At 50.7% G+C, this 23,953-nt stretch overlaps 2 protein-coding genes and 1 long non-coding RNA gene across 6 annotated transcripts in view; 2 read left to right on the forward strand and 1 right to left on the reverse strand.

Moving 5' to 3' along the window:
* PINX1 (PIN2 (TERF1) interacting telomerase inhibitor 1) overlaps nucleotides 1-763 on the forward strand; it is a 65,796-nt gene extending 65,033 nt beyond the window's left edge. The window contains exon 7 of the mRNA XM_061425025.1: nucleotides 68-763. Coding sequence (XP_061281009.1) covers nucleotides 68-529 — 462 coding nt within the window. The 3' untranslated portion in view covers nucleotides 530-763. The remainder of the gene's footprint in view (nucleotides 1-67) is intronic.
* A 35-nt stretch (nucleotides 764-798) lies between these two features.
* Nucleotides 799-16,839, reverse strand: LOC133252432 (uncharacterized). 3 transcript variants are annotated; one of them, XR_009737926.1, is made up of 4 exons: nucleotides 16,655-16,839; nucleotides 15,474-15,581; nucleotides 11,585-14,994; nucleotides 799-1,277 (listed from the first exon to the last, which is right to left on the reverse strand). It is a non-coding gene; the product is annotated as an uncharacterized LOC133252432 (long non-coding RNA). The 3 variants fall into 3 exon arrangements; XR_009737925.1 differs by lacking the exon at nucleotides 16,655-16,839 and having other exon boundaries at nucleotides 11,585-12,362; nucleotides 14,859-14,994; nucleotides 15,474-15,987; XR_009737924.1 differs by lacking the exon at nucleotides 16,655-16,839 and having other exon boundaries at nucleotides 15,474-15,987.
* SOX7 (SRY-box transcription factor 7) lies at nucleotides 16,702-23,953 on the forward strand. 2 transcript variants are annotated; one of them, XR_009737923.1, is made up of 3 exons: nucleotides 16,702-17,380; nucleotides 20,875-22,186; nucleotides 22,348-23,953. XR_009737923.1 is itself a non-coding variant. In XM_061425024.1 (2 exons), exons 1-2 carry the CDS (start codon nucleotides 16,702-16,704, stop codon nucleotides 21,798-21,800), a joined length of 1,605 nt encoding a protein of 534 aa, XP_061281008.1. In that variant the 3' UTR covers nucleotides 21,801-23,953. The 2 variants fall into 2 exon arrangements, 1 of the variants encoding a protein (XP_061281008.1); XM_061425024.1 differs by having other exon boundaries at nucleotides 20,875-23,953.

Raw genomic sequence — 23,953 nt, forward strand, 5'->3', positions numbered from 1 at the left:
GGCTTCCTAGATGTGGTGAAGCATAATTAGCTGATAAATAACCGTTTTTCACTCTTCCCCACCCCAGGACCACCCCAGCCTGTCTGCCACGGAGGAGACTGACACCTCCACCACGACCACCAGTGCCTTCACCATCCACGAGTACTTTGCCAGGCGCATGGCGGAGCGGAAGAGCAAAGCTCAAGGCGTGGCTGCAGGGCCGGAGGCTTCAGAGACCCCAGTGGAAAGGAAAAGGGGGAAGAAAAGAAAGAAAGAGGCAAAAGATAAAAATGTGGAAAACCACATCCAACCTAAGGCCAAGAAGAAGAGAAACCAAGTGGAATGTGAGCTGGGGGACCCTCACTGGGATGAGAATCCTGGGGCTCCTGCTGAGGCTGGAGAGGGTCACGTGGGTCCACTCGACAACCAGGACTCCCCGCCAAAGCCCAAAAAAAGGAAAGAAAAGGAAAAGGGAGCAAAGCAAGTTGAGGCAGCAGTGGATAGTACGCTAGATGAAACACCAGTGAAAAAGAAGAAAGGTTCCAAATAAGTTCTCTGGAGCAGCGCCTCCCAGCTCCTCGGCTGTCAGGGCGCTGCCAGGACAGACTCCCCTGGCTGGGCGTCAGGCGGGTTCACCCAGGGAGCTGTGTGCGCACCGCCTCCGACATGCCTGGCCCCTGTCGCGTCTCGCCCACACCACGTTTTCCCAAATCCTATTCCCAGAACTTTTCAATGTTCCAAATCATGGCTGTCACACACAAATAAATTCCTTACTGGACTCTGAGTCCTTTGGCACATTTATTCACCTTCATGTGAGCACAGCGTTATATGTACACACACGTGTGTGTCTCTCACCATCTGTATTTGCTCTTGGTTTCCTTCAGTAACAATGAACTGTGCTCACTTCTGAAGGACTTAGTCTAATTAAAGGATTAAAAGGCATTCAGAGAGTTCTTTTTGTTCTATAGCCAGCCCGCGCATTTTTGCCAAGTCGGTTTTATATGATTACATTCTCAAATCAGAGAGTTGTTTTGGTCTGGTTTGGTGGTGATGGGGAAATTGCTTTAATGCTCTCTCTTCCACTGAGCAGTGACAGCCGTGTATTTTGAGGTCTTCTTCCCCAAGACTACAGACTGGAAGCAGTGAGGTGACAGTGGACACAGTTTAACTTCCCAGCTCTCACAGGAGGCCTCTCGCGGTTCCTCAGCGGGAGTCGGTGGTCAGATACGCATCCCTGAGGACAGATCCCCTGGAGAGGGCTCTTCTTCACTGCTGACCATCAAGAGATCCTCAGTACGCTAAACAAAACAAAACAAAAGAATGAGACTCTTAAGTTTATGAAGTTAATTTCATCACGATTGAGACTGCCATAATATTAATAAAATAAATGAATATTACATAAAGTGTAAAAGATACCTTCAGCCTTGCTCACACCAACTGGTGTCACCTCCTGTGTTTATATGCGCCCCAACACACCCTGGCGTGTCTGCCTGTGTGATGGTTCAACTCTCTACACGCGGGTTTCCCCAGAAAACTGCAGACACCGTCACACCCTCTTTGGGACACAGAATGAAAAAGGAAAGTGCAGCTGGTTTTGCGGTCCAGCGGTGGTTGCCTCTCTCCCGCTCTCCTTGTTCTCTTGACCTCTGCTTTCTTCTCTTCTGCGACCTTTCACTCTTGCACTCCCTCACCCCTGCTCCCCTCTTATTTTCAGTTCCCGGTTTTCCTCTCAGCCCTTGCTGGCTGCCTGCTCCCCATCCCGCAGACCTGTCTGGAGCCGCGGGGCTGTGGCACGCGGGCTGGCAGTGTGCTGCCTTCCACCTGGCTTGTAGCTATTCTCCTGGATAAGAGGAATGAAAACTCAACCACCACCTGATGAGCTCGTGCCCTTGACCTGAACCCCTGGGGTCACACATTATATATGAAGAAGCATGGCCTTGAGATTCTTAAAACAGAGAAAGTGCATGAAGTACGTTTGATTTTAGTCTCCTAAGACTCTGAATGATGTTAACTGCTTAAAAGTATACAGACACATACCACAGGGAAAATTCTTATGAAGTCTAGCTTCTGAGTTTATTGTGGCCCTCAGCGTTCAGAATTCCAAGCAAGGTCCAGTATAATAAAGCACCAAAGATTTTTAAAGTTACTTTTCTTCCCAGAAGGCACATGCCCAAGATATCTCTGCTTGTCCTGTCTTGTAATGAAACGAGTTTCAGAAGGGAGTGGCCATGTAGAAAACCTAAAGATAATTATCTTTATATGTATATAGACTGGGGTGGGTTTGTTTCTTTTTTTGCCTTTTATTTACTTTGACTTCCTTTACCAATAAAAGTGAAGAGTCAGAAGAATATGCTGAATTGTGTGCAGGGGGAGGAAGTGAATGGGCATTTAGGGAGCAGGGAGCTGCACACCAGTCATCTGGGGTTCAGGGGCTGGTGGGAAGAACAGAGGAGGGAGGGGCTGCAGGGAGCTCTCGGAGTTGGAAACCCAAGGCAGTGACATCGCAAGACTAGTTAAGTGTGACTCTCATAGAGAGCACCTGTAGACTGTGATGATTATTTTAATGGGCCACAGAAAGAACCAAATGATTTTAATAATCAAGAGGGCAGCCTGAGAAAAAGGCACACACGCAGCAAAGAGCAGACAGTGTGACCATTTGCTTTGACACAGCATCTTTTATTTTCTCTAGAAATGCTCGGCTTTCATTTTTCTGAAGTAGCTCTTTCTCAGGTCACTTAGTTTTCTGGATCTAAGGTGGAATTTAGAACAATGAAGTGCATGCTCTCTGGACACTTGAATTTCATAGGTATGATACTTTAAAAACAGTTAATATATGAGCCATGTTTTTTGCCTTAGGTTATCTCACTAGGTGAAAATATATTAATACTGTAGCTGTCAATGCTTTCTTTGGCATCCTACAATTTTAAGAGGGGGAATGTAGGTGCCCAGGAAAATCTTTCTGCCATTAAGGGGTTCTTAAATGTTGTCGGTGATGCCCTTCTTTCCTTTACTGTTAATTGTAATAGAAAATAATTATCACTACATGTGGTCTTATGGGCCCGGCCTTGTTCCAAGCACTTTAAATAAATCAACTCGTTTAGTCTTCAAACAACCCAGTAAGATAACTATTATTGTTATCCCCTTTTATGGGTAAACTGTGTTTTATAAAAGGACCTCTTTCAATTTTTATCACTAGGTTGGTGATGCTCCAGTCCCTTCTCTTCCCTGGCCAACACACCCACAATTTTTTATTTAGTCCTCACCCTTGTGATGTCACCTGTCCTAGCAAAAAAATTTTGTGTGTGTGTGGCCATGGCCATGCAACATGTGGGATCTTAGCAAGAGTTTCTATGGCTGATGCTCTTCACATGCCCTGGTTACTTTTAAATGAGAATGTATGTGAAAGCAGCTGGCAAACTGCAAAGAGTTTTACAGTTAACTTGAGTTAGTATTGTTTATACAAACTGTGGAAAATACTTTTGGGTTCATGGCACGTCAGAAATTCTCAATACGTTTTCTTTTCTAATGTGGTCAAGAGGTTGGTGGGATAGTGTGTGAGTAACTCAGCTTCCTTAAACCGTTTGCCAGTCTATTAAACAAAGATGAAGTTCCTTCCAATTTGTAGAAAATACTCATGCTACTGAAAGATGAAACCAAAACGAGCATTTCTTCATACCACAGCGTGTATCTCTTCTCTACTCACCTGCTGGCTGACCCTGGCAGGACAAGCCAGGACCTGCCTTTTTTAGGAACAACATCAGAGAAACGTGTCAGCACCGTCTGCCCCAGCCAGCGCAGCCTCTGGTCTGGCCAGCAGCGCCTTCCTTAGATTTGAGTAAGAAATTCCCTGCCGTCACCCTGTTTGTCTTGCAGGTTCTGCAGCCACTGCAGTTTGGAGCCTGTTGCACTGGCTTGTGGAGCTGGCCAGGTCAGATTGGATGCTCCGATATCAGGTTTTATAGCGCTCAGTTATTACTGAGCAAATTAGTATCGTGTCCTAATAAAGAGGATGACTAGACTGCTTGAGGAAAATATGCTCTTCAGTTAGGAAATCCTGAATACACTCAAAAGTCATGCTCAAAGCCGTGATGGGGTCCGCGCAGGAATGCAGATAGAGGCGGTGCGTAGGAAAGGGTAGGTAGGAATGGGCGCATCTAGGTTGCCAGTGAGGAGTGGCTGCAGGGTGCTTTCCTCCCACCTGAGCTGAACTTTTGCGTAAGCGCTGCTGTTTAATCACTAAATTGTGTCCGACTCTGTGACCTCATGGACTGGAGCCCGCCAGGCTCCTCTGTCCATGGAATTCTCCAGGCCAGTATACTGGAGTGGGTTGCCATTTCCTTCTGCAGGAGATCTTCCAGACCCAGGGATCAAACCCACGTGTCCTACATTGCAGGGGGGATTCTTTACCGCTGCATAAGTAGTCAACTTTTAAGGAAAACTACAGTACAGTGAGTTATTTGACCAAAGGAAGAATTTCGTAATCAGTTTCATCTTAAATTTTCTGTTAGTATGTCCCATGTCGCATTTCCTCAGAGAAAAGTACATGGTTGCTGAAAGACATTTATTAGTTCTGAAAATGTCTACTGAGCCCCAACCTCAGGCTGAGCCCAGGCCAGTTCAAGACAAAGAAACAAATTCACTGCAGGGTCCACCCACCCTCAAGACCTACCAACTTGTGTCATTGAGAATGCGCTGCCATGCCCTGGGACGTACTCTGGGCCATACCTGACACCTGGCTATGTTTACACAGGCTTGATGGTGCTGCACCTTCCTCAGCTTTCATGCGGGTGTTATCAAGTTGGGTGGTGAGCTTTGGGAAATTCTTTGCTGACTCATTTGACCTGAACCTGAAGAGTGACTTTCTCCTACAATCTCCCTTATTAGCAACATTTTTAACTCTGTGATAAATAAGCAGAATTATATGCACATCCTCCATATGTGTGTGTGCTCAGTGGTATCTCTCTGTGACCCCAGAGACTGTAGCCCACCAGGCTCCTATGTCTGTGGGATTTCCCGGGCATGAATACTGGAGTGGGTTGCCATTTCCTCCTCCAGGGGATCTTCCCAACCCAGGGATTGAACCTGCATTTCCTGCATTGGCAGGTGGATTCTTTACCACTATCCCACCTGAGAAGCCACATTCCTCCATATGGAGTAACCCAAAAATGTGTTTTGTGTAAGTGGGGAGTGTGAGAAAGACCCCAGCTTCTATCTCAGCCTCCCTTCCCCTTGTCCCTCCTGTCACCTGCACATCAGGTGAGGGAGCCAGGTGTGGAAGAACTAGAGGGGGTGGCCTACAGGTAGCCTCACTTCACCTAACAGCCGGGACACCCTTTGAACCCAGATGGAACAAAAGCCTATTAACAGGACTTCCCTGGTGGTGCAGTGGATAAGAATCCACCTGCTAACACAGGGAACATGGATTCGATCCCTGATTCGGGAAGATTGCATGAGCCACGTGCCACAGGGCAACTAAACCCGTGTGCCACAACTATTGAGCCCACACTCTGTAGCCAGTCCTCTGCAGCAAGAGAAACCCCCACAGTGAGAAGTCGGCATCACAACTAGAGCACAGCCCTGCTCAAGGAGTCTAGAGAAAGCCTACACGAAGCCACGAAGACCCAGCACAGTCAAAAGCAAAATGAATAGATAATTAAAAACAAACAAGCAAAAAACCCTATTAACAAACATTTGTTAAGAAAATGGAAAAGAGCTGAAGGCAGATCCCAATTCCATCCAGCCTTCAGAACCGGGGGAAATGAAGGTGTGAGAACTCAGGGGCAATGCCCAGCACCTCGGCTGGCAGAAGAGTCCCCTCCTCCCTCATCCTTGGGGCTTTCCCTGGTGAGGGGCTGCATGGGACCCCATGGGCTGTAGCCCGCCAGGCTCCTCTGTCCATGGGATTTCCTAGGCAAGAATACTGGAGTGGGTTGGCAGGCAGATTCTTTACACGAGTGCCACCTGGGAAGCCCAGTGTTACAACTTTGGGATGTATCATTTTCCCCATTCAGGTCGAGGGCCTCTGGAGGCAGAGTTAATCTTTGTATTCCTGGAGTGCCCAGGACAGTGCCTGGCGCACAACAGGTTAAGGAGGACCCTTAAATGAAGAAGCAAATGAAGACACCACAGCAGGGACCATGCTCTGAAGGCCTGAAGTGTATCCCAAGATGAAGATGCTTAATCAGGGCTGCACTGCCGTAGCCACAGCCCCAACTTGGTAGTTCCTTCCAAGTCTCAATACGAGAACCCCTATGTCTGAGACCTCCACACCCAGCCTGAGGGCTTGATCACAAACTTCTCCCCACTTTACCCCTACGCCTTCCTTGTCACCTTGCCACTGGGAGCTCAAATGGCCCTTCTCAGGGCCCCATTCTCGAGGCTCCCTTCCTCCAGTGGTGGTTGTAGAATTAAACGAGAAAAGGACTTAGTGAAACACCTGGAGAAGAGCCTCAATGCAATTCCTCTCTTCCTCCAAGCCCAAGAGGAGAAATGAATGTAAGAGCTGCCTACAGGAAATCCCATGGACAGAAGAGCCTGGCGGGTTACAGTCCACGGGGTCACAAGAGTTGGACACAACTTAGCAACTAAATCAGGCTTCCCTCGTGGCTCAGCTGGTAAAAAATCTGCCTGCAATGTGAGAGACCTGAGTTCATTCCCTGGGTTGGGAAGATCTGGAGAAGGGAAAGGCTACCCACTCCAGTATCCTGTCCTGGAGAATCCCATGGACTGTATAGTCAGTCCGTGGGGTCGCAAAGATTCGGACACGATTGAGTGACTTATCACTTTCACTTCACTTTAGCAACTAGATCACCGCACGAACTGGGGACCCCAGTCATGGGAAGGCACTGGTGGCCCCTCAGAAGAGGAAGTACTGGCAGCAAAGCCAGCTCCCTGGCACTGGGGGTTCCCGAACCCCTTCGTGGGTGACCAGCTCTGGGTGCAGCAGAGGAAGGTGTGGCCAGATCATCCTGAAGACATAAGAGTCCCAAGAGGGCTCAGCACTCCCACTGGGAGGTGAGCTGTGGGCTGGGCCCTGAGGCAGGCTGGGTGTGGTCACATTGACTCAGATTTCTCAGGTGACAGACTCCGGATCCTGCCCTCCCTGGGTCTCCTTGGTGGGCTGAGTCAAGCAAGTTGTTGCAATTCAGCCTGGAGGGATTACAACATCCTGCCATGATGGGGTGAGGCGCTGCCAACCTGAGATGAGCGCACAGTGTGAGCCGGTGCCAGGAGCGCGGCGACAAGTGTACTCAGGCTTCCAAACCAGAGGACCCTTCCAAATATCCGTCCCTGAGAAAAGCAGTTCTGCTCTCCTCAACACCATAAGAGCCACTGTATTACATTCCCTGTCTTGAAGAAAGAGGCTCAGAGTTTCTAAGTACCTTGACCAAAGTCATTCGTTCATAAAGTAGCCGTTGGAATGGTGTCTCCCCAGGCCCAAACCTTTCTTGATCCTGGAAAGGTGATGGGTACTACATTTGATTTTTGTTTTGAATAGTTGAATTAGTTTTGCTCAAGGTGTAACTTAGTCCATTTGAGCATGGAAGCCTGGGTCGGGAAGATCTCTTGAAAAAGGAAATGGAAACCCACTGTTGTATTCTTGCCTGGGAAATCCCATGGACAGAGGAGCCTGGCAGGCTACAGTCCATGGGGTTGCAAAGAGTCAGACATGTCTGAGTGACTAACACGTCACATCTTTTGTAGTTGAATCATCGTGCTTGAATATACTGTTTCTTTTTTCTTTTTTCTCTTTGCTTTTCAGTTTGGGGCCTTTTTATTGACATGTCCTCAAGCTCACTGACTCTGCTCAGCTGTGTGCAGTCTACAAATGAACCCAAAAGGCATTCTTCACTTCTGTGACAGTGTTTTTGATTTTGAGCGTCTCTTTTTTACTCTTTCCTGGAATTCCCATCTACCGGCTTATATTACCCATCTGTTCTTGAATGTTGTCTAGTTTTTCCACTAGACCTTTAGCACATTTAATCATAGAGATTTTTCTCTGTTTTTTGGCCACACCGCAAGGCTTGTGGGGCCTTAGTTCCCAGGTCAGGGGACTGAACCTATGCCCTTTCAGTGGAAGTGAGGAACCCTAACTCCTGGACCACCAAGGAGTTACTGATCACAGTTGAAATCCCCAGTCTGATTCCACAACATCCCTGTCATATCTGAATTTACTCTGATACTTGCTCCTTCTTTTCAAACTGTGTGTTTTGCCGTTTAGTATAATTTGTAAACTTTTTGTTGAAAGCCAGACATGATGTACTGGGTAAAAAGGAATCTGGTGCTGCTTCCTGAGGAGGTCTATCCTCAGGGTTTGTCCTCTGCTAAGTTACCACTCTTCCATATCCATCTATATGTCTCTCCAGTCTCAGGAGCATCAGTTTGTCCTGTGTTTGGACAAAACCTCAGTGTTTGTCTCCTGAATGTGGCGGGGGGTGGGGAACGCAAACAGACCAGTTCTTCCCTACTGTATGTTTCTTCCCGATGACTCTCCTTTACTAACTCACACAAAACACTTCATTTCTGGTCACCAAAAGTGTGGTTTTTCACCAAGCAATTTTCTGCAATACCACCTGGGTGTTCTACAATTTTAACTCCTGACACCATCTACCCAGAGATAGCATCAAACCCCACAGGTTAAGGATTCAGTCTCAAAAGACTGCCCCCCCGGGGCCCCCTGCCGCACTTCAGACCCCAGCTGCAAACCCAGGTTATTGCCTGCTTCTGACCAACAAACTACAGATCAGAGGTTCCAATACCCCGCTCCTTGGGTATGATCAAATTGCAAGAACTCAGGGAAACTCTTCCTTATGCTTAGCAGTTTATTAAAGGATGAGATAAAGGATACACATGAACAGCCAGATGAAGAGATACATAGGTCAGAGGTCTGGGAGGGTCCCCAGCACAGGCACTTCTGTCCCCTGAAGCTGGGGGTGCATCACCCTCCTGATGTGGATGTGTTCATCATCTTGAAGGCTCTCTGAATACTGTACTTCAGGATTTTTATGGAGGTTTTTTCATGTAGGCATGATCAATTGTCAACTCTATTTTCAGCCCCTTTCCCTTCTCAGGAGGATGGAGGGTGGGGCTGAAAATTCCAAGCTTCTAATTATGCTTTGGTCTTTCTGGTGACCAGCCCCTGTCCAGATGCCCACCCAGAGTTACCTCAATAGAACAAAAGATGCCCCCAGTGCTCTTATCACTTAGGAATTTACAAGGGCTTTGGGAACTCTGTGCCAGGAACCAGAGGCAGAGACCAGTATATATTTTCTATTATCTCACATCCTGTGACCGAATTCTCTGATGGATCTAAAAAGATTGTTGATTTTTGGTTTGTTCATCTTTTTTTCGTATTGTTAGAATGTGACTTGGCTGGTTTAAAACTCAACATTCAAAAAACTAAGATCACGGCATCTGGTCCCATCACTTCACGGCAAATAGAAGGGGGAAAAGTGGAAACAGTGACTGATTTTACACTCCTGGGCTCCAAAATCACTGCAGACAGTGACTGTAGCTATGAAGTTAAAAGATGCTTGTTCCTTGGAAGAAAAGCTATGACAAATCTAGACAGTGTATTAAAAAAGCAGTGATATTACTTTGCCAATAAAAATCTGTATAGTCCAAGCTTTGGTTTTACCAGTAGTCACGTACAGATGTAAGATGTGGACCATAAAGAAAGCTGAGTGCTGAAGAATTGATGCTTTTGAACTATGGTGTTGGAGAAGACTCTTGAGAGTCCCTTGGACTGCAAGGAGATCAAACCAGTCAATCCTAGAGGAAATCAGCCCTGAATATTCATTGGAAGGACTTTGGCCACCTGATATAGAGAACTGACTCACTGAAAAAGACCCTGATGCTGGGAAAGACTGAAGGCAAAAGGAGAAGGGGGCAGCAGAGGATCAGATGGTTGGATGGCATTACTGACTCAGTGGACATGAATTTGCACAAACTCTGGGAGATAGTGAAGGACAGGTAAGCTGGCACACTGCAGTCCACGGGGTCGCAAAGAGTCGGACGTAACTTAGTGAGTGAACAACACGAATGTGACTGATAACTTGCATGGCAAACTAGAAACCAAAATTCCCGTTCTTTTACTTTTAATTCATCTGTATCTTTGTGTTTAAAGTGGATTTCTTTACAGTCACCATGCAGTTTGAGTCTTGCTTCTTTTTATCCAATCTGACAATTGCTGCCTTTTAAATGGAGTAGCTTGGTCATAAATGCTTATTGTGATCATTGATATGGTTGGGTTGTAATCTAACATCTTATAGTGTTTTCTATTTGTCCCATATGTTTTTTTGTTTGTTGTTTCTTTTCTCCTGTTTTCCTGTCTTGGATAAATTGGATTAACTGATTTTTTTTTACCCAGTCCCTGCCCTAAAGGAGTTTCAAAGTTAGTGGCAGTGGGAGCAGCATTCTGTTACATGATGTGAGCACTGCTTACGCAGGTGTGGTCCCTGGGAAATCTCTGCCAGCACGCACGTCTGTGCACTTCTCTGTGGGTACACTGAACCTCGGTGCTGCTGCTGCTGCTAAGTCACTTCAGTCGTGTCCGACTCTGTGCAATCCCATAGACGGAGCCCACCAGGCTCCACCGTCCCTGGGACTCTCCAGGCAAGAACACTGGAGTGGGTTGCCGTCTCCTTCTCCAATGCATGAAAGTGGAAAGTGAAAGTGAAGTCGCTCAGTCGTGTTCGACTCCTCGCGACCCCATGGACCGCAGCCCATCAGGCTCCTCCGTCCATGGGATTTTCCAGGCAAGAGCACTGGAGTGGGGTGCCAAAACCTCAATGAGCACCTGATTAAAAAACAAAACATAAAATAATGGTAGCTTGAAACCCACCCAGTAAATCGATCACCTAGAGCCAAACAAATTAAGAAGTATCCTTGCTTTCTCACACCAGAATTGCTGGCTGATGACAGAGTGCCCCGTGATGAGATCGCTATCAGTTCTGCCTCACCATGTCACTCATTATCCTGACATGTGTGCACAGAGGCTCAGAAAAGACATATTTCCCATTTTGTATTAATTATAGGTGACCCCTAGCCAGTTTCTCTTCTTCCTCTGAGACATTTGAAAAGAAGAGACAGTAGAATTGAAGAGATAGAAACATACCTCCTTGAACCAGTTGTTAGTTTTTCTTGTCATTTGCTGGTTTTTCATTTAAATTTGTCTGAGAGTTAGCTTCTGACCAAGTAGAGATCATTTCAGGGACTTTCCCTGGTGGTCCAGTGGCTAAGACTCCCAATGCAGGGCGCCTGGAGTCTATCCCTGGTCAGGGAACTAGATCCCACGTGACCCAACTAAGAGTTTGCCTGCTGCAACTAAAGGTCCTTGCTTGCTGCAGTGTACACCCTGTGCAGCCATCACACACACACACACACACACACACACACACACACACAAATAAACATTAAAAAAATAAAGATCATTTCAGCGCAGTCATTCTACATGCATGCTCCCTTACAGAAGGAAATCTGATCATTGTTCAGAGTGGAGCAGGAGAAAATTAACGTATAAAATGTCTGTTCTTGACATGGAACTCTCCTGGCCCTCGGTGCTAGGGAGGGGGCAAACACAGATCCCAGGATGAGCACCGCTTACCTGGGCGCTGTCTTGGGTACGTACGCAACACAGGCCAGCCCCTCAGCGGTTCCCTGGGCCTCCGAGGCTTTCCACCCTGTGTGCTGGCTGAGAGACTTGCTCAGATGTGCCCAGATGGGACTGGACTTCTGGCTCTAAGTCAGGATCTGTCCCCTATTCACTGAGAGATGTGACTGATCAGAGATAAACACACAGGTAGAGGGGCATTCTGTAGTAACCAGAGAGTCTGATCTGGGAAACCCCAAGTTTCTCTACCCCTGGGGTTTCTCTACTCTTGAATCCGAACATCAAGGGTTTTGATGTTACCAGGGGTCTCTGCTACCCACACTCAGGAGCAATGTCATCTGAAAATCCTATTCCCACCTCCCACAAGTGTCCTGTAGAGTAGCTGTCACATCTAGGATGCTGTGGAAGTCTGTCCAGGTGTCCTGTGTCCACTCAGGTAACCCTCCAGGTATATCACACATCTCTGCTGTCTGGTTTAATCCCCCCAAATTATTCTAAATCCAAGAACATGATGAATTTCTCCTAAACCTCTGACTGTGAAGAGATATCTGTTGGCTGAAAGAGAAACTCTGTTTCTTAGAGGGAAGTCAGGCCTGGAGGTGGCGGGGCAGGAGGAAGGAGAAGGCAGCCAGCAGGCCTAGACCAGGTCTCCCGCCTCTTCAGCATGCACCTTCCCTGTAGCCAACAGGGTTAACCCATTTGCTTTTCACCTTACCTTGAACTTCAAGTGCCCTTTGAGGAGGAAAGGTCCAGTGGAACTTGAGTGATGCATCTGGAGAGGGTAGACAAGCAGGGGTTAGAAGCACTTATGTTCTGATCAGAAGCACCAGAACTGGCACTAAGCATCAGTGCTGGTGAAAAGCACTTCTGTCTGGAGTGGGGCTCTGATCTGAGTCGGAAGCCGACACAGGGGAGCCCCAGAACTGAGGAGTAGAGACCTGAGGATAAGAGATGTGGATTCAGGTCTCTGCTCTGCCACCTGCCTTATCTGGGCATTAATACTACCATCTGGGATGCCTAATTCACAGAGGGTTGTATGGAGGCAAGGATGAGCTGGGAATGACCTTTACAAGGACTGTCAGTGGAGCAAAGATAAATCTGTGTGAGCAAAGGTGATCATCCTGGTGATGATGATTTTGACCTCCAGCCTGGTGTGAGGGACAGAAAGCCCTGATAAGACACGTGCACAAAACCACAGAGGGTAGGGTTGGGAGCTGTGGCAGCCCCAGCTCAGTGTGGCCAACCAGATGTGGTCCTGAGCAGAGTCCAGGGTCCGGAGCCAGGGCTGCTGCCTCGAGGCAAGAATGTGTGCCCCCTGCCTTCTCTCTCCTTCTAGAATCACCAAAACTCTTCAGTTGGGAATAGAATCAGGAAAGATCCTCGAGGGGAAAGTTTTGTGGGCTGAACCCTATTAATTCTATATTTAAGGTCCCATCCGTTCATTATTGTATAACATTTCACAGTTATTAAAGGTGCACATTGAACTCAGTTCAGTCGCTCAGTCATGTCTGACTCTTTGGGACCCCATGAACTGCAGCACGCCAGGCCTCCCTGTCCATCACCAACTCCCGGAGTCCACCCAAACCCATGTCCATCGAGTCGGTGATGCCATCCAACCATCTCATCCTCTGTTTGTCCCCTTCTCTTCCTGCCCTCATCAGGGTCTTTTCCAGTGAGTCAGCTCTTTGCATCAGGTGGCCAAAGTATTGGAGTTTCAGCTTCAACATCAGTCCTTCCAATGAACACCCAGGACTGATCTCCTTTAGGATGGACTGGTTGGATCTCCCTGCAGTCCAAGGGACTCTCAAGAGTCTTCTCCAACATCACAGTTCAAAAGCATCAATTCTTTGGTGCTCAGTTTTCTTTATAGTCCAACTCTCACATCCAATACATGACCACTGGGAAAACCATAGCCTTGACTAGATGGACCTTTGTTGGCAAAGTGATGTCTCTGTTTTTGAATATGCTATCTAGGTTGGTCATGACTTTCCTTCCAAGGAGTAAGCGTCTTTTAATTTCATGGCTGCAATCACCATCTGCAGTGATTTTGGAGCCTAGAAAAACAAAGCCAGCCACTGTTTCCACTGTTTCCCCATCTGTCCGTCACGAAGTGATAGGACCGGATGCCTGAGGTTCTTTCAAAAACACCATGTCAGGAATCCTGTATTATTCCCATTTTACTGGCGAAGAAACTGAGGCTGAGATCGGGTGAATGGACTATCATCACACCACTAGTAACTTGAAGTAACCGTTTCTGACTTCACGTCCTGTGCTCCTGTAAATGCTGTTCAGTGAACTACAGACCTAAAGGAAGATGGGGGGGAGGGGAGAGGGGAGAGAGAGGAGAGGAGAGGAAGGAGAGAGGGGAAGCAGGAGAAAGGGGAAGGAGGGGGGCGGGGACTGGAAAGAGAAGGAGGTGAGCAACGAAGCAGGGAAGGGGGAAAGGAAACAGAAAAGGGAAGATGGAAAAAACTCATGTGAGAGAGAGGGGAGAGTTCGCACAATACACACCGCAAGAGTAAGGCTCAGTCCGTGAGCAGACAGGTCCACTGTCCCCCTGAATCTTCACGTGGGAAACCCTTGGCTCTACTGTCCACGGATGCGGGAACCCGCATCCCATCCTGCGGTGGGTCCAAGCACCCGCAGGACCCGGCACTGCAGACTTATACATCTCAGTCCTTCTTGGCATAGTTGCCCTGAATCCACCTCGCTATCTCCACAGATGAACTCTGCCAACAACTGGCCAGACAGGTCCTGGGCCCAGCGCTGGCCAGACAGGTATGCGGATGCCTCGGAGGACTTCCAGTCCTGGCCCCTCTCGCTCAGCCTTCTGAGCCCCGGGCTTTGGGGACCCTTGGAGCTCAGGTACCGAAGGTCGGAGAGGCAGCCGGGGTCACAGCTACCCAGCACCCCTGAGCGCCGCCCGCACCAGGGCGCGTTTGCATAAAGTTGCCCAGGTGAATCAATGAGTAGATTCAAATCAATGAAGAAACAAAGAAAGGGAGAGAGAGAAAGAGCCCGAGTTCCTGCGTGCTCACAGCTCACGCGGTCTGGGCGGAGCCCCTGCTGGTAACACGGCGTTTAACGCCAAGGTCCTGCACAATCCAGGCTCTCGCGCTCTGTCCGACGAAATGCCAGAAATTATTACTGTAGACAACAACCGCAATACCTATTCTCTCTGCCCTCGCCGTTTTCTCCATCTTGCTGTCGGACTTTGGAATCCTTCTGGACAACTCTACGCTCCCCGGCGCCGGAGCATCTTCCTCACCTGGTGCCTGACTGCGTGCACTCTGCTCCGGAACCGCGCACCGAGAGCGCCTGAGGCTGCAGGCGGGGAAGGGGACGCCCGCGGCCGGGAAGGGGGCGCTGTCCCCTAGAGGCTTCTGATCCTGCGGACCATCGTCCTGTCCGGGAGAGGCAGTGCAGTTAGAAAGGGTAGAGTCCTTCCAGGGGTCCATGGGCTGCCGCGCAAATACCCCTGCGGGGATCCTTTCTCTATCTCTACGACTAGGGTCACCCCTGGCCAGGTGCGGCCCTAGCCCCCCGAGGTTCACGGAGCATTCCGGTCTGGAGATTTTAATTGAGAGATTTCTGGCAGAGGAGTTCAACAGAGGAAACGGCCTAGGCGTCCCTAAATACGAAAGTCCACCTAGACCGCGGACACACTCACTATGCAAATCACCCCCACCCCTCCCGGTCCCCGGTGCTAGCCAGCTCCGCCCGCTCCACTCGGGGTGGAGAGCTGGAGCCTAGGGTGCTGCCTCTGGGTCTTGGCTGAAGGAGGTAGGAAAACTAGGCAATCTATTCTACGTGTAAAACCCGGGGCGCTGTAGGTTGCAAGTGGGACTTGAAAAGGAGAAGTTGCATTTTTCCTTCCACTTACCAAGTCTTAGCCCTGGTGCTGCTTCCGGAGAGTACGTTGCCCACAGAGGCGCCTGTGAACTCAGTCACTGCACGCAGGGACCCTGAAGTCCAGGCTTAGAATTTATGGCTGCATGTGAACAGTTATATTAACATCAACCGTCATTTATGTATGGAGTTTCAGCTTTCATACACAGCCCTGTGAGGTCAGTCTTATCCTCCTCCACATTTTGGACTGGGAGAGGAGCCCTGAGTCATGCATTAAGTAACCCAGCATTGAAAACAGGTCCTGCCTCCAGACCCAAAACCCATGGTCCTCTCTCCCAGTGCCAGTGCTTTCAGGGTCACCTCTGCGGAGCCCTGCACTGGGATGGCTGCTCAGTAAATACACGGTGAATCCGATTCCAGGATCGGATTCCTCAGGACTTCCCTGTTTTATATAGTAGCGTGTGTCTAAGCCATATCTGCTCACTCGTTTATTCATCCACTTATTCGGCCCTATTCACACGATAAAGCAGGATGAGGAGCTGTCCTCTGAGCAGGGCTTCCCATGCCCGATGGAGGGCCCTGAGCTTCCAGCCCGCAAGCCTTCCAGTGGAGGGCAGGCCCAGTCTGGTCTAGGGGGTAAGGAGGGGGGAGGTGTCAGGAGGAGGAGAACTCAGCAGCCCAGGTGGTGCCAAAGTCTAGGATGGTCAGACGGCAGGGGTGGAGGGACAGAAGGACTCTGCTCTGAGAAGCAGGACTGATGGTTAGCAGAGAACAGAGAACACAGGAAAAGGGAATTTCGCCAGAGAAAGGCCGGAGGGAGGGAGCTGGAGGCTGGGACGCCAGAGACCAGGGTGGGGTGGGGGTAAAGGTACAAAAAGAGAGACGACAGAGGCCAGGGTGAATGAGAGAACTGAGGTTGCAGGCATGCTCTCTGAAGAGCCAGGGAGCTGCTGAGCATCGAGGGGACCCTCCAGTGGGTGCCACGGGGAACCCGAAACGGGATCCAGCCCCCCACCCCCACCCCAGTCTCTCTGGCTGCCCAAGTCGGCTGGGGTTGGGGGGCGAGATTGTCGCCGCCCAGGTCATTTACAAAAGCACGAAGTGTGTTCTGTCAAGAAGAGTTCAAAGGCCGGGTGTCACGGCCAAAAGTCACTCGTGCCCGGCCATTCCCAGCGAAACCTGTTTGGCTTCTATTCTTCGTAGGATTCCACGCACGGGAGGAGCCGGCGGAACCTGGCCCCGGGAGGCCGCGGCCAGTCGGGATGAAGGGCTGGAGTCCGGCTCCCGCTCCCCGGCCCCGCGATCACCGGCGGCTCCCTCCTCCCGGCCGGAGGCACCTGCGCTGTGAGCTAGCGGGCCGAGGGGCGGCCCCGGGGCTTCGGGGCACTGATCCCCGGGAACCACCTGGGAGGCGGAGGGGCGGGCCGGGGGCGGGCGCACGCTGGGGAAGCGGCCCGCCTCCCGCCTCTCCTCCCGGCAGGTCGGAGCGGGGACGCTGCGGCCCGGGACGCAGGGAGGGGGCCCGCGCCGTGAAGGAGGGAGGGGCCGCGCCGCCTTCGAGAGTCATTGGAGGACGCGGCCTCTCGAAGCTGATAAATAAGGGGCCGGGCCGCGGCTGCCGGCCAAGTTGGACGCCCCAACCGGTGCGAGGGCCAGGTCAGCGCCGGCCCGACGACGCGAAGCGAGGCGACACCCGTGCGGCCATGGCCTCGCTGCTAGGAACTTACCCGTGGCCTGAGGGTCTCGAGTGCCCTGCCCTGGAAGCCGAGCTGTCGGACGGGCTGTCGCCGCCGGCCGCCCCCCGCCCGCCGGGGGACAAGGGCTCGGAGAGCCGTATCCGGCGGCCCATGAACGCCTTCATGGTGTGGGCCAAGGACGAGAGGAAACGTCTGGCGGTGCAGAACCCGGACCTGCACAACGCGGAGCTCAGCAAGATGCTGGGTGAGTGAGCGGGCGGGGCGCGGCCCGAAGTCGGCGGGCGGGGGTCTGGCGGTTGGAGGCCGGGCGGGTGTAGTGAGGGCGCGCGGGGCGAGGGTGGGACAGACTCGGCGTGCGGACCCACGGGGGCGCGCACCGTGCCCGCTGGGCATCTGGGCGAGCGTGGGTGTGCGCGCGGGGACTGGGATTCCGAGCAGGGACGCGTTGACCAGGCCCAGAGTGAACTGGCACGGCCCGCCGGGGTGGCCGGGGAGGCCCACTGTAAGAGACGGGAGCAGAGTTAGGGGCCCTGGGGCACGGGCGGGTCTGAGCTGCGGCCTGGTGCGGGGACTCGGCTAGGGAGATCCTCGCGCGCACGGACAGGTCGGGTGTAAGGGAGCAGGAAAACCCATCATCCGCTGAACTTCACCACGGGCACAGTCACAGGAAGTCGTACCTCTCATTAACGAATATTGGTGAAGAGAGACCTTGCGGTGGCGCATTCCTGCTTTAACTTAATTATCAAACCAACAGCAAAATGGACTTGATTCGAGCCTCTTTCCCAGTCGCAGGAGTGTAGAAAATTTGATTCGGATGCTTAGGACGGCCTGTGCGGGTATGTCCGAGAACCCGGCCAATTCCCCAGGGCTGCCCTGCGGTCCCAGCCCCGGACGCTGGACTGGGGACAAGTCAGGCCAATAGAGAAAGGATGTTCTGGAGGCCGGGGGCTTCTCTCTCCACTGTCAGAAGCTGGGCACTATATCAGCTCCAGCCAACACCTAATCTCTTTGCCCTTTGTGGTAGTTTTTATTCATTTTGACGGATGGGAACCTTTCAAAGCACTTTGTGTGCCCAGCAGGCGCCAGGCCCTGTAAAAAAGGACAGTGTGTGGTCACCCGAAGCTGGCCCTGCCCCCAGCAACCCCACCCGGCCCATCTTGGAGCCTTTTCTTTTTCCTTTTTCCGCTGGAGCTTGGGGCTCCTTCCCCAGATCGGTGGAATGAGGCCTGACACCCCTCTTTGTGCTGTCTGAAGCCACAGGCCCTCTGGCAGAAAGGGTCCTCTTGCAGTTTGATTGCCCTTTCAAAGCAGCTGATAGAGTGCCGGTTTCAAAGAGTCTCCCACCCTCTGCCCAGCCCCCTTGGCTAGCTGTTCCCAGGACGAGTTAGTGGGCCAGTGTGTCTTAGCCAGCCCTGTCCCAGAAAAAAAATACTTAAAATCATACTTTATAATGTGTTGGCATAAAGACAAATATATTAAGATATACAATAATAAAACAGTTTCTTAAAGCAGAAAGTTTATATTTTTATTGAGATTTCTAAAGCAATGAAAACATTTTTTTTTTCGGTGAGCCCCTAAATGTAATTTTTGGTGTGACCCAGGTGCTATGCCTGTTGCCCAAGCACAGCTCTTGTGACGAGGATAGAGCAGGCCCAGCCAAGGGTGGGAGAACTCAGTTTGGAGAGCCTTGTAGGACTGGGGCTGCCTGCTCCCAGGGAAAGGACAGGCAAAGGGACTTGGGTGACAAATGCCTCCTGTGAGCTGATTCCTCTTGGCAGTTGGCACTTAGGCTTCTAGAGGTTACAGTGCATTTTGCAGGAAAGATATGGATTCCTTCCTGCTTAACCACACAGCCCCTGGCACTAGGGAAAGGAAACTGACCTAGTGTTGCTTTGAAAAATGTGGATTTTCTACACCTGCTGAAGCGGAGGGGGCAGCAGGATGATCTATTTCCATCCCAAGCCCATGATCTTGCCCAGCCCTTTCCTTTCTGACTTAGGAAAGGGAAAGGGCTGAATGCGAGAGCCCAGACTTTTTTGACTATTAGCTCTCCAGTCTTTGACTCTAAAAACTTCACACAGTAGCACTCATGTATGTTATGGATGAGAAAGCAGGTAAAGACAGTTATACATTGAGTGGTTTTTAAAATGAACCTATATTTTATGAATACTACAATATCTCGGTACACTCAGAAACTTTGAGTCACATTTTATATTCAGTCCACAGTCAGGGTGTGGGTGTGTCTGGGTCTTGGACCTCTTGCCACAACTTGTGGCCTTAACCACAGGCTGGAAACTAATGGCCAACTCCAAATCTGGAGTTCCTGACAGTGCTCGCTTCGGCAGCACATATACTAAAATTGGAGTTCCTGACACTTTTAAAGTTGTCTTTTCAAGTGAGAGCTAACTGTATTAATTGACAACTTCACTGGAATAGTGTTATATACTTTCATCCAAACGGTACTGGATAATCACCTTCCTCCAGCCCCCTCTGTGTACCTGACACCCAGGGCCAGCCCCCATGAAGGGCACCCCCATGAAGGGCAACCACATACATAGCTCTGGACTTGGCCCTGTGCCGAGGGCTCTGGGTGGGAGATTTGGGGCAGGGGGCTGCCCTCTGGGCAATTTGTCTCAAACTTCAGGATACAGTAGAGTCATAGGGGAACTTAAGTTCCCAAGCCTACCCTAGGAGGTAACCATCTAAGGTGTCCAGAAGTGACCTTTAGAAAACCTGCAGCAGGATGGGCAATGTGCTTTAAGAAAGAAAGAGACACTAATCTACGCAATAACATACAAGTGAAAAGGATGAATGGAAAATACACATGAGAGCAGCATTTGTGCACCAGTGGGACACAAGTGTGGGATGCTTCTTCAGAAGAGCATTTTGGGGAGCATCACAGTATATTTTTTACTGCAGGGAAAACAAAGATCCAGGGAAGGTAAGGGGTTTACTTCTATATGGAGAGTCAGTGACTGATAAGGTGCCCTCTCCCATGGTCACAGTAAACAGTTAGAAGCCATAGCTTGTGTGTGTGTGTGTGGCATGAAGGTTCTGTTTGACCTTCAGATATAAGAGCTAATCCTCTGTTGCCATAAATGAGATCCTGTAATTCACATCTTGTAATTTTACCTCCATCTGTGAAGCTGTTGACTGATCCTGAGTACCCTCACAAGAAAGCTGTGATAGATGTATGCCACAAATAATAAAGTGTCACTTCCCGAAGGGCAGCGATAACCTAGGAAGGCAGAAGTTTCATTAGGATGCATAAATGATAAGAACTGACCCTCAGAAGGTAAAAGGGAGCCCAAATCAATGTTGTAGTCTACATATTTTTGTCCTGTGGGTGATATTGGGTTAGGTGGACCCTTCACTGAGAAGCTCACACTGTTTATACATTCCTGTTGTCCGGTGGCTTTGATGGGAGAGGCGCCATGATCGTGTGTGTGTGTGTGTGTGTGTGTGTGTATGTGTGTCTTTTGCTCGCGTGCCTTGGAGCAGGCAAGTGGGAGAGGTTGGTTTGGCCTTACTGCACGTGCAGGATGTGGGCTGAGAAGAGGGTGCGGAGTGTGGGGTGCCTTGTGTGAAGAGGGGGCACTGGGTTGGGGGGAGGGACAGGGGACTCGAGGCAGCAGGCGTGTGCGATGCTCGGCGGCCCCAGTCGAGACAGGTGCACCGGGCGCCCCGAGCCGAGCTGCGCAGAGGCTGACGGCGGCCTTGTCTGACTTGTGTGAGCAGGAAAGTCGTGGAAGGCGCTGACGCTGTCCCAGAAGAGGCCCTACGTGGACGAGGCGGAGCGGCTGCGACTGCAGCACATGCAGGACTACCCCAACTACAAGTACCGGCCACGCAGGAAGAAGCAAGCCAAGCGCCTGTGCAAGCGCGTGGACCCAGGCTTCCTGCTCAGCTCGCTCTCCCGCGACCAGAACTCCCTGCCCGAGAAGCGGGGCGGCGGCCGGGGGGCGCCGGGGGAGAAGGAGGACCGGGGTGAGTACTCTCCGGGCTCCGCGCTGCCCGGCCTGCGGGGCTGCTTCCACGACGGCCCGGCCGGCGGCAGCGGCGGCGGCGGCACCCCGGGCAGCGTGGACGCGTACCCCTACGGGCTGCCCACCCCGCCGGAGATGTCACCCTTGGACGTGCTGGAGCCGGAGCAGACCTTCTTCTCCTCCCCTTGCCAGGAGGACCATGCGCACTCCCGCCGCATCGCCCACCTGCCGGGGCCCCCCTACTCCCCGGAGTACGCCCCCAACCCCCTCCACTGCGGCCACCCCCTGGGCTCCCTGGCCCTCGGTCAGTCCTCGGGCGTCTCTATGATGTCCACCGTGCCTGGCTGTCCCCCGTCTCCAGCCTATTACTCCCAGGCCGCCTACCCGCCTCTCCACTCCAACCTGCACGCCCACCTGGGCCAGCTCTCCCCGCCTCCCGAGCATCCCGGCTTCGAAGCCCTGGATCAGCTGAGCCAGGTGGAACTCCTGGGGGACATGGATCGCAATGAATTCGACCAGTACTTGAACACTCCTGGCCACCCAGACTCTGCCGCTGGGGCCCTCAGCGCGCAGGGCGCGGTCTCTCAGGTGACACCGACGGGCCCCACAGAGACCAGCCTCATTTCCGTGCTGGCTGATGCCACGGCCACGTACTACAACAGCTACAGTGTGTCATAGAGCCCGGGCGGCCCATCCGGCCGGCCTCGCCGCCGCCGGTCCTTCCCGCGCCGAGCGCAGCGCCCCGGGGTGGGCACACACTTCCACGAGCCGCGCGCCGACAGGCTCTGCGGGTCCGGGGCCCCTCCCCCGCCCCTTCCCCTCCGCCCCGCCCCGCTGCGGCCAGTGTTCTGAGTATATTCCTTCAAAAGAGTTTCCATTGGCTCCACCCTGGGAATCAGGCGCGGTCGTTGCTGAGGACGCTATTTCCCGGTAGAGTTTTCACTGACCTCTCCTCCCAGTTTTCAATCCGGAAACAAATTCGGGAAAAGCCCAGCAACATTCGCATCCCTGCCGCTTCTGACACAGCTGCAGGGGTCCTGCCGTCCTGACCTTTGGTCTTGCAGGTGAGGAGAGCTCTGGGCTAAGATTCGGGGACTGGCGGCCCAATCCCAGTTCTGCCTCCGGGGGCTGGGGAGCCCTGACTCCCCTCGCCTCTCCTTCCAGCCCATACCCCCATCTACGGAGTGAGGGACAGACTCCGTATCTTAGGTACCCTCCGCTCCAGGGTTTTCCGATTTAGGATTCTCTCCAAAGGAAGCTGAAGCTGGCCTCAGTGAACTCATTCACGTGCAACCTGGTGAGGATTCCGTGCACTGCCCAAGGACCTCAGGCTGCTGCACTTGGTCACCATCTTCCAACATGAATGATCCTAGTCTTCCAAAAGGACCCTTTAAGAGTTTGAGAAAAAACACTCATCGTGATTTGGGGAATTAACGCCGGGGGTTAACTGCATCACTGACAACGAAATTGAATTCAAGCTGCTTTTTAAAAAACATATATATATATATATATTTAAAGATAAGTTCTTTGATAGCTCAGTTGGTAAAGAATCTGCCTGCAATGCAGGAGACCCTGGTTTGATTTCTGGGTCAGGAAGATCTGCTGGAGAAGGGATAGGCTACCCACTCCAGTGTTTTTGGGCTTCCCTTATGGCTCAGCTGGTAAAGAATCCACCCGCAATGCGGGAGACCTGGGTTCGATCCCCGGGTTGGGAAGATCCCCTGGAGAAGGGAAAGGCTACCCATTCCAGTTTCTGGCCTGGAGAATTCCATGGACTGTATAGTCCATGGGATTGCAGAGTCAGACATGACTGAGTGACTTTCTTTTCACTTTCATACATTTCAAAAGAAAATACATGTCTGAATATTTACAGTGTGTATGAGACACACACAACACACACGCCTTCATGCTCAGCCGGAATCAGATACAGTTTGCTGACCTTGGCAATGCCTTGTCAGCCTTCCGTTCCTAATGACCCAAAGAGCAGGGAGCTGGAAAGAGTTTCAGCACTGGAGCATCAGTGTCTTTGAATCTGAATGTGCTGATTTCTTGAGCAAAATTTTACCGTGCTCTCCCTTCTGCAGATGCAAAAAGATTTTCCTTTCCTCTGTCTCCATCTTCCTTTCCCGGACTTTCTTTTTTCTCTTCTTTTCTATTCTTTCTCCACCCCTGAATTGGCTACTGATTCAAAGATCCCTTGACTTAAAAATCCCAGGCATGGTTCCTATGGCAGAAATGGGAATTCGTTCTCCTCACCAGCCCTCTGGTTCTTCAGGTAAGATCTTCGGCCAACACATCAAAGCAACTTCCCTTTATTATACTTACTTCCCAAAGAATAGAAATGCACTGTGATTCAGAAAATATTTCTGAGCCCTGACCCCATCCCAAAAACATTTCCATCCTTCCTCCAAGTCTCTGTTGAAGGAACATACCTATCAGACATAAAAGACAGTTGTCTTATGATTTCAGCATTTTATGCCTGTATGAAATATGTAAGTGTTTTTATATATTCTCCTATTATTTTCACCTTATATTTTGTATTGTTGAAAGATCCTTTTTTTTTCCTTCCAAGGAATTCTCTTGTAAAATCACTTATAAAATATGATTAATCTTTATGCTATTACTGTATGTGACTTTTGGTAATAAATAGTAAACCATGGACAATATGATTGGTGCAGTCCAGAATGTGTATTAATAATCTTATAAAACAGTATCACAGACATTAAGCTAAACTGTTCCACTTTCTGTAGGAACTATATATGCTTTGGAATGGTTGTAGATATTGGTTTGCCTAAAATATTTAATTTAAATAAACATTTTTGTACCACGAC

This window comes from Bos javanicus, chromosome 8 (genome assembly GCF_032452875.1).
Source record: "Bos javanicus breed banteng chromosome 8, ARS-OSU_banteng_1.0, whole genome shotgun sequence".
NCBI classification, from domain to species: Eukaryota; Metazoa; Chordata; class Mammalia; order Artiodactyla; family Bovidae; genus Bos; species Bos javanicus.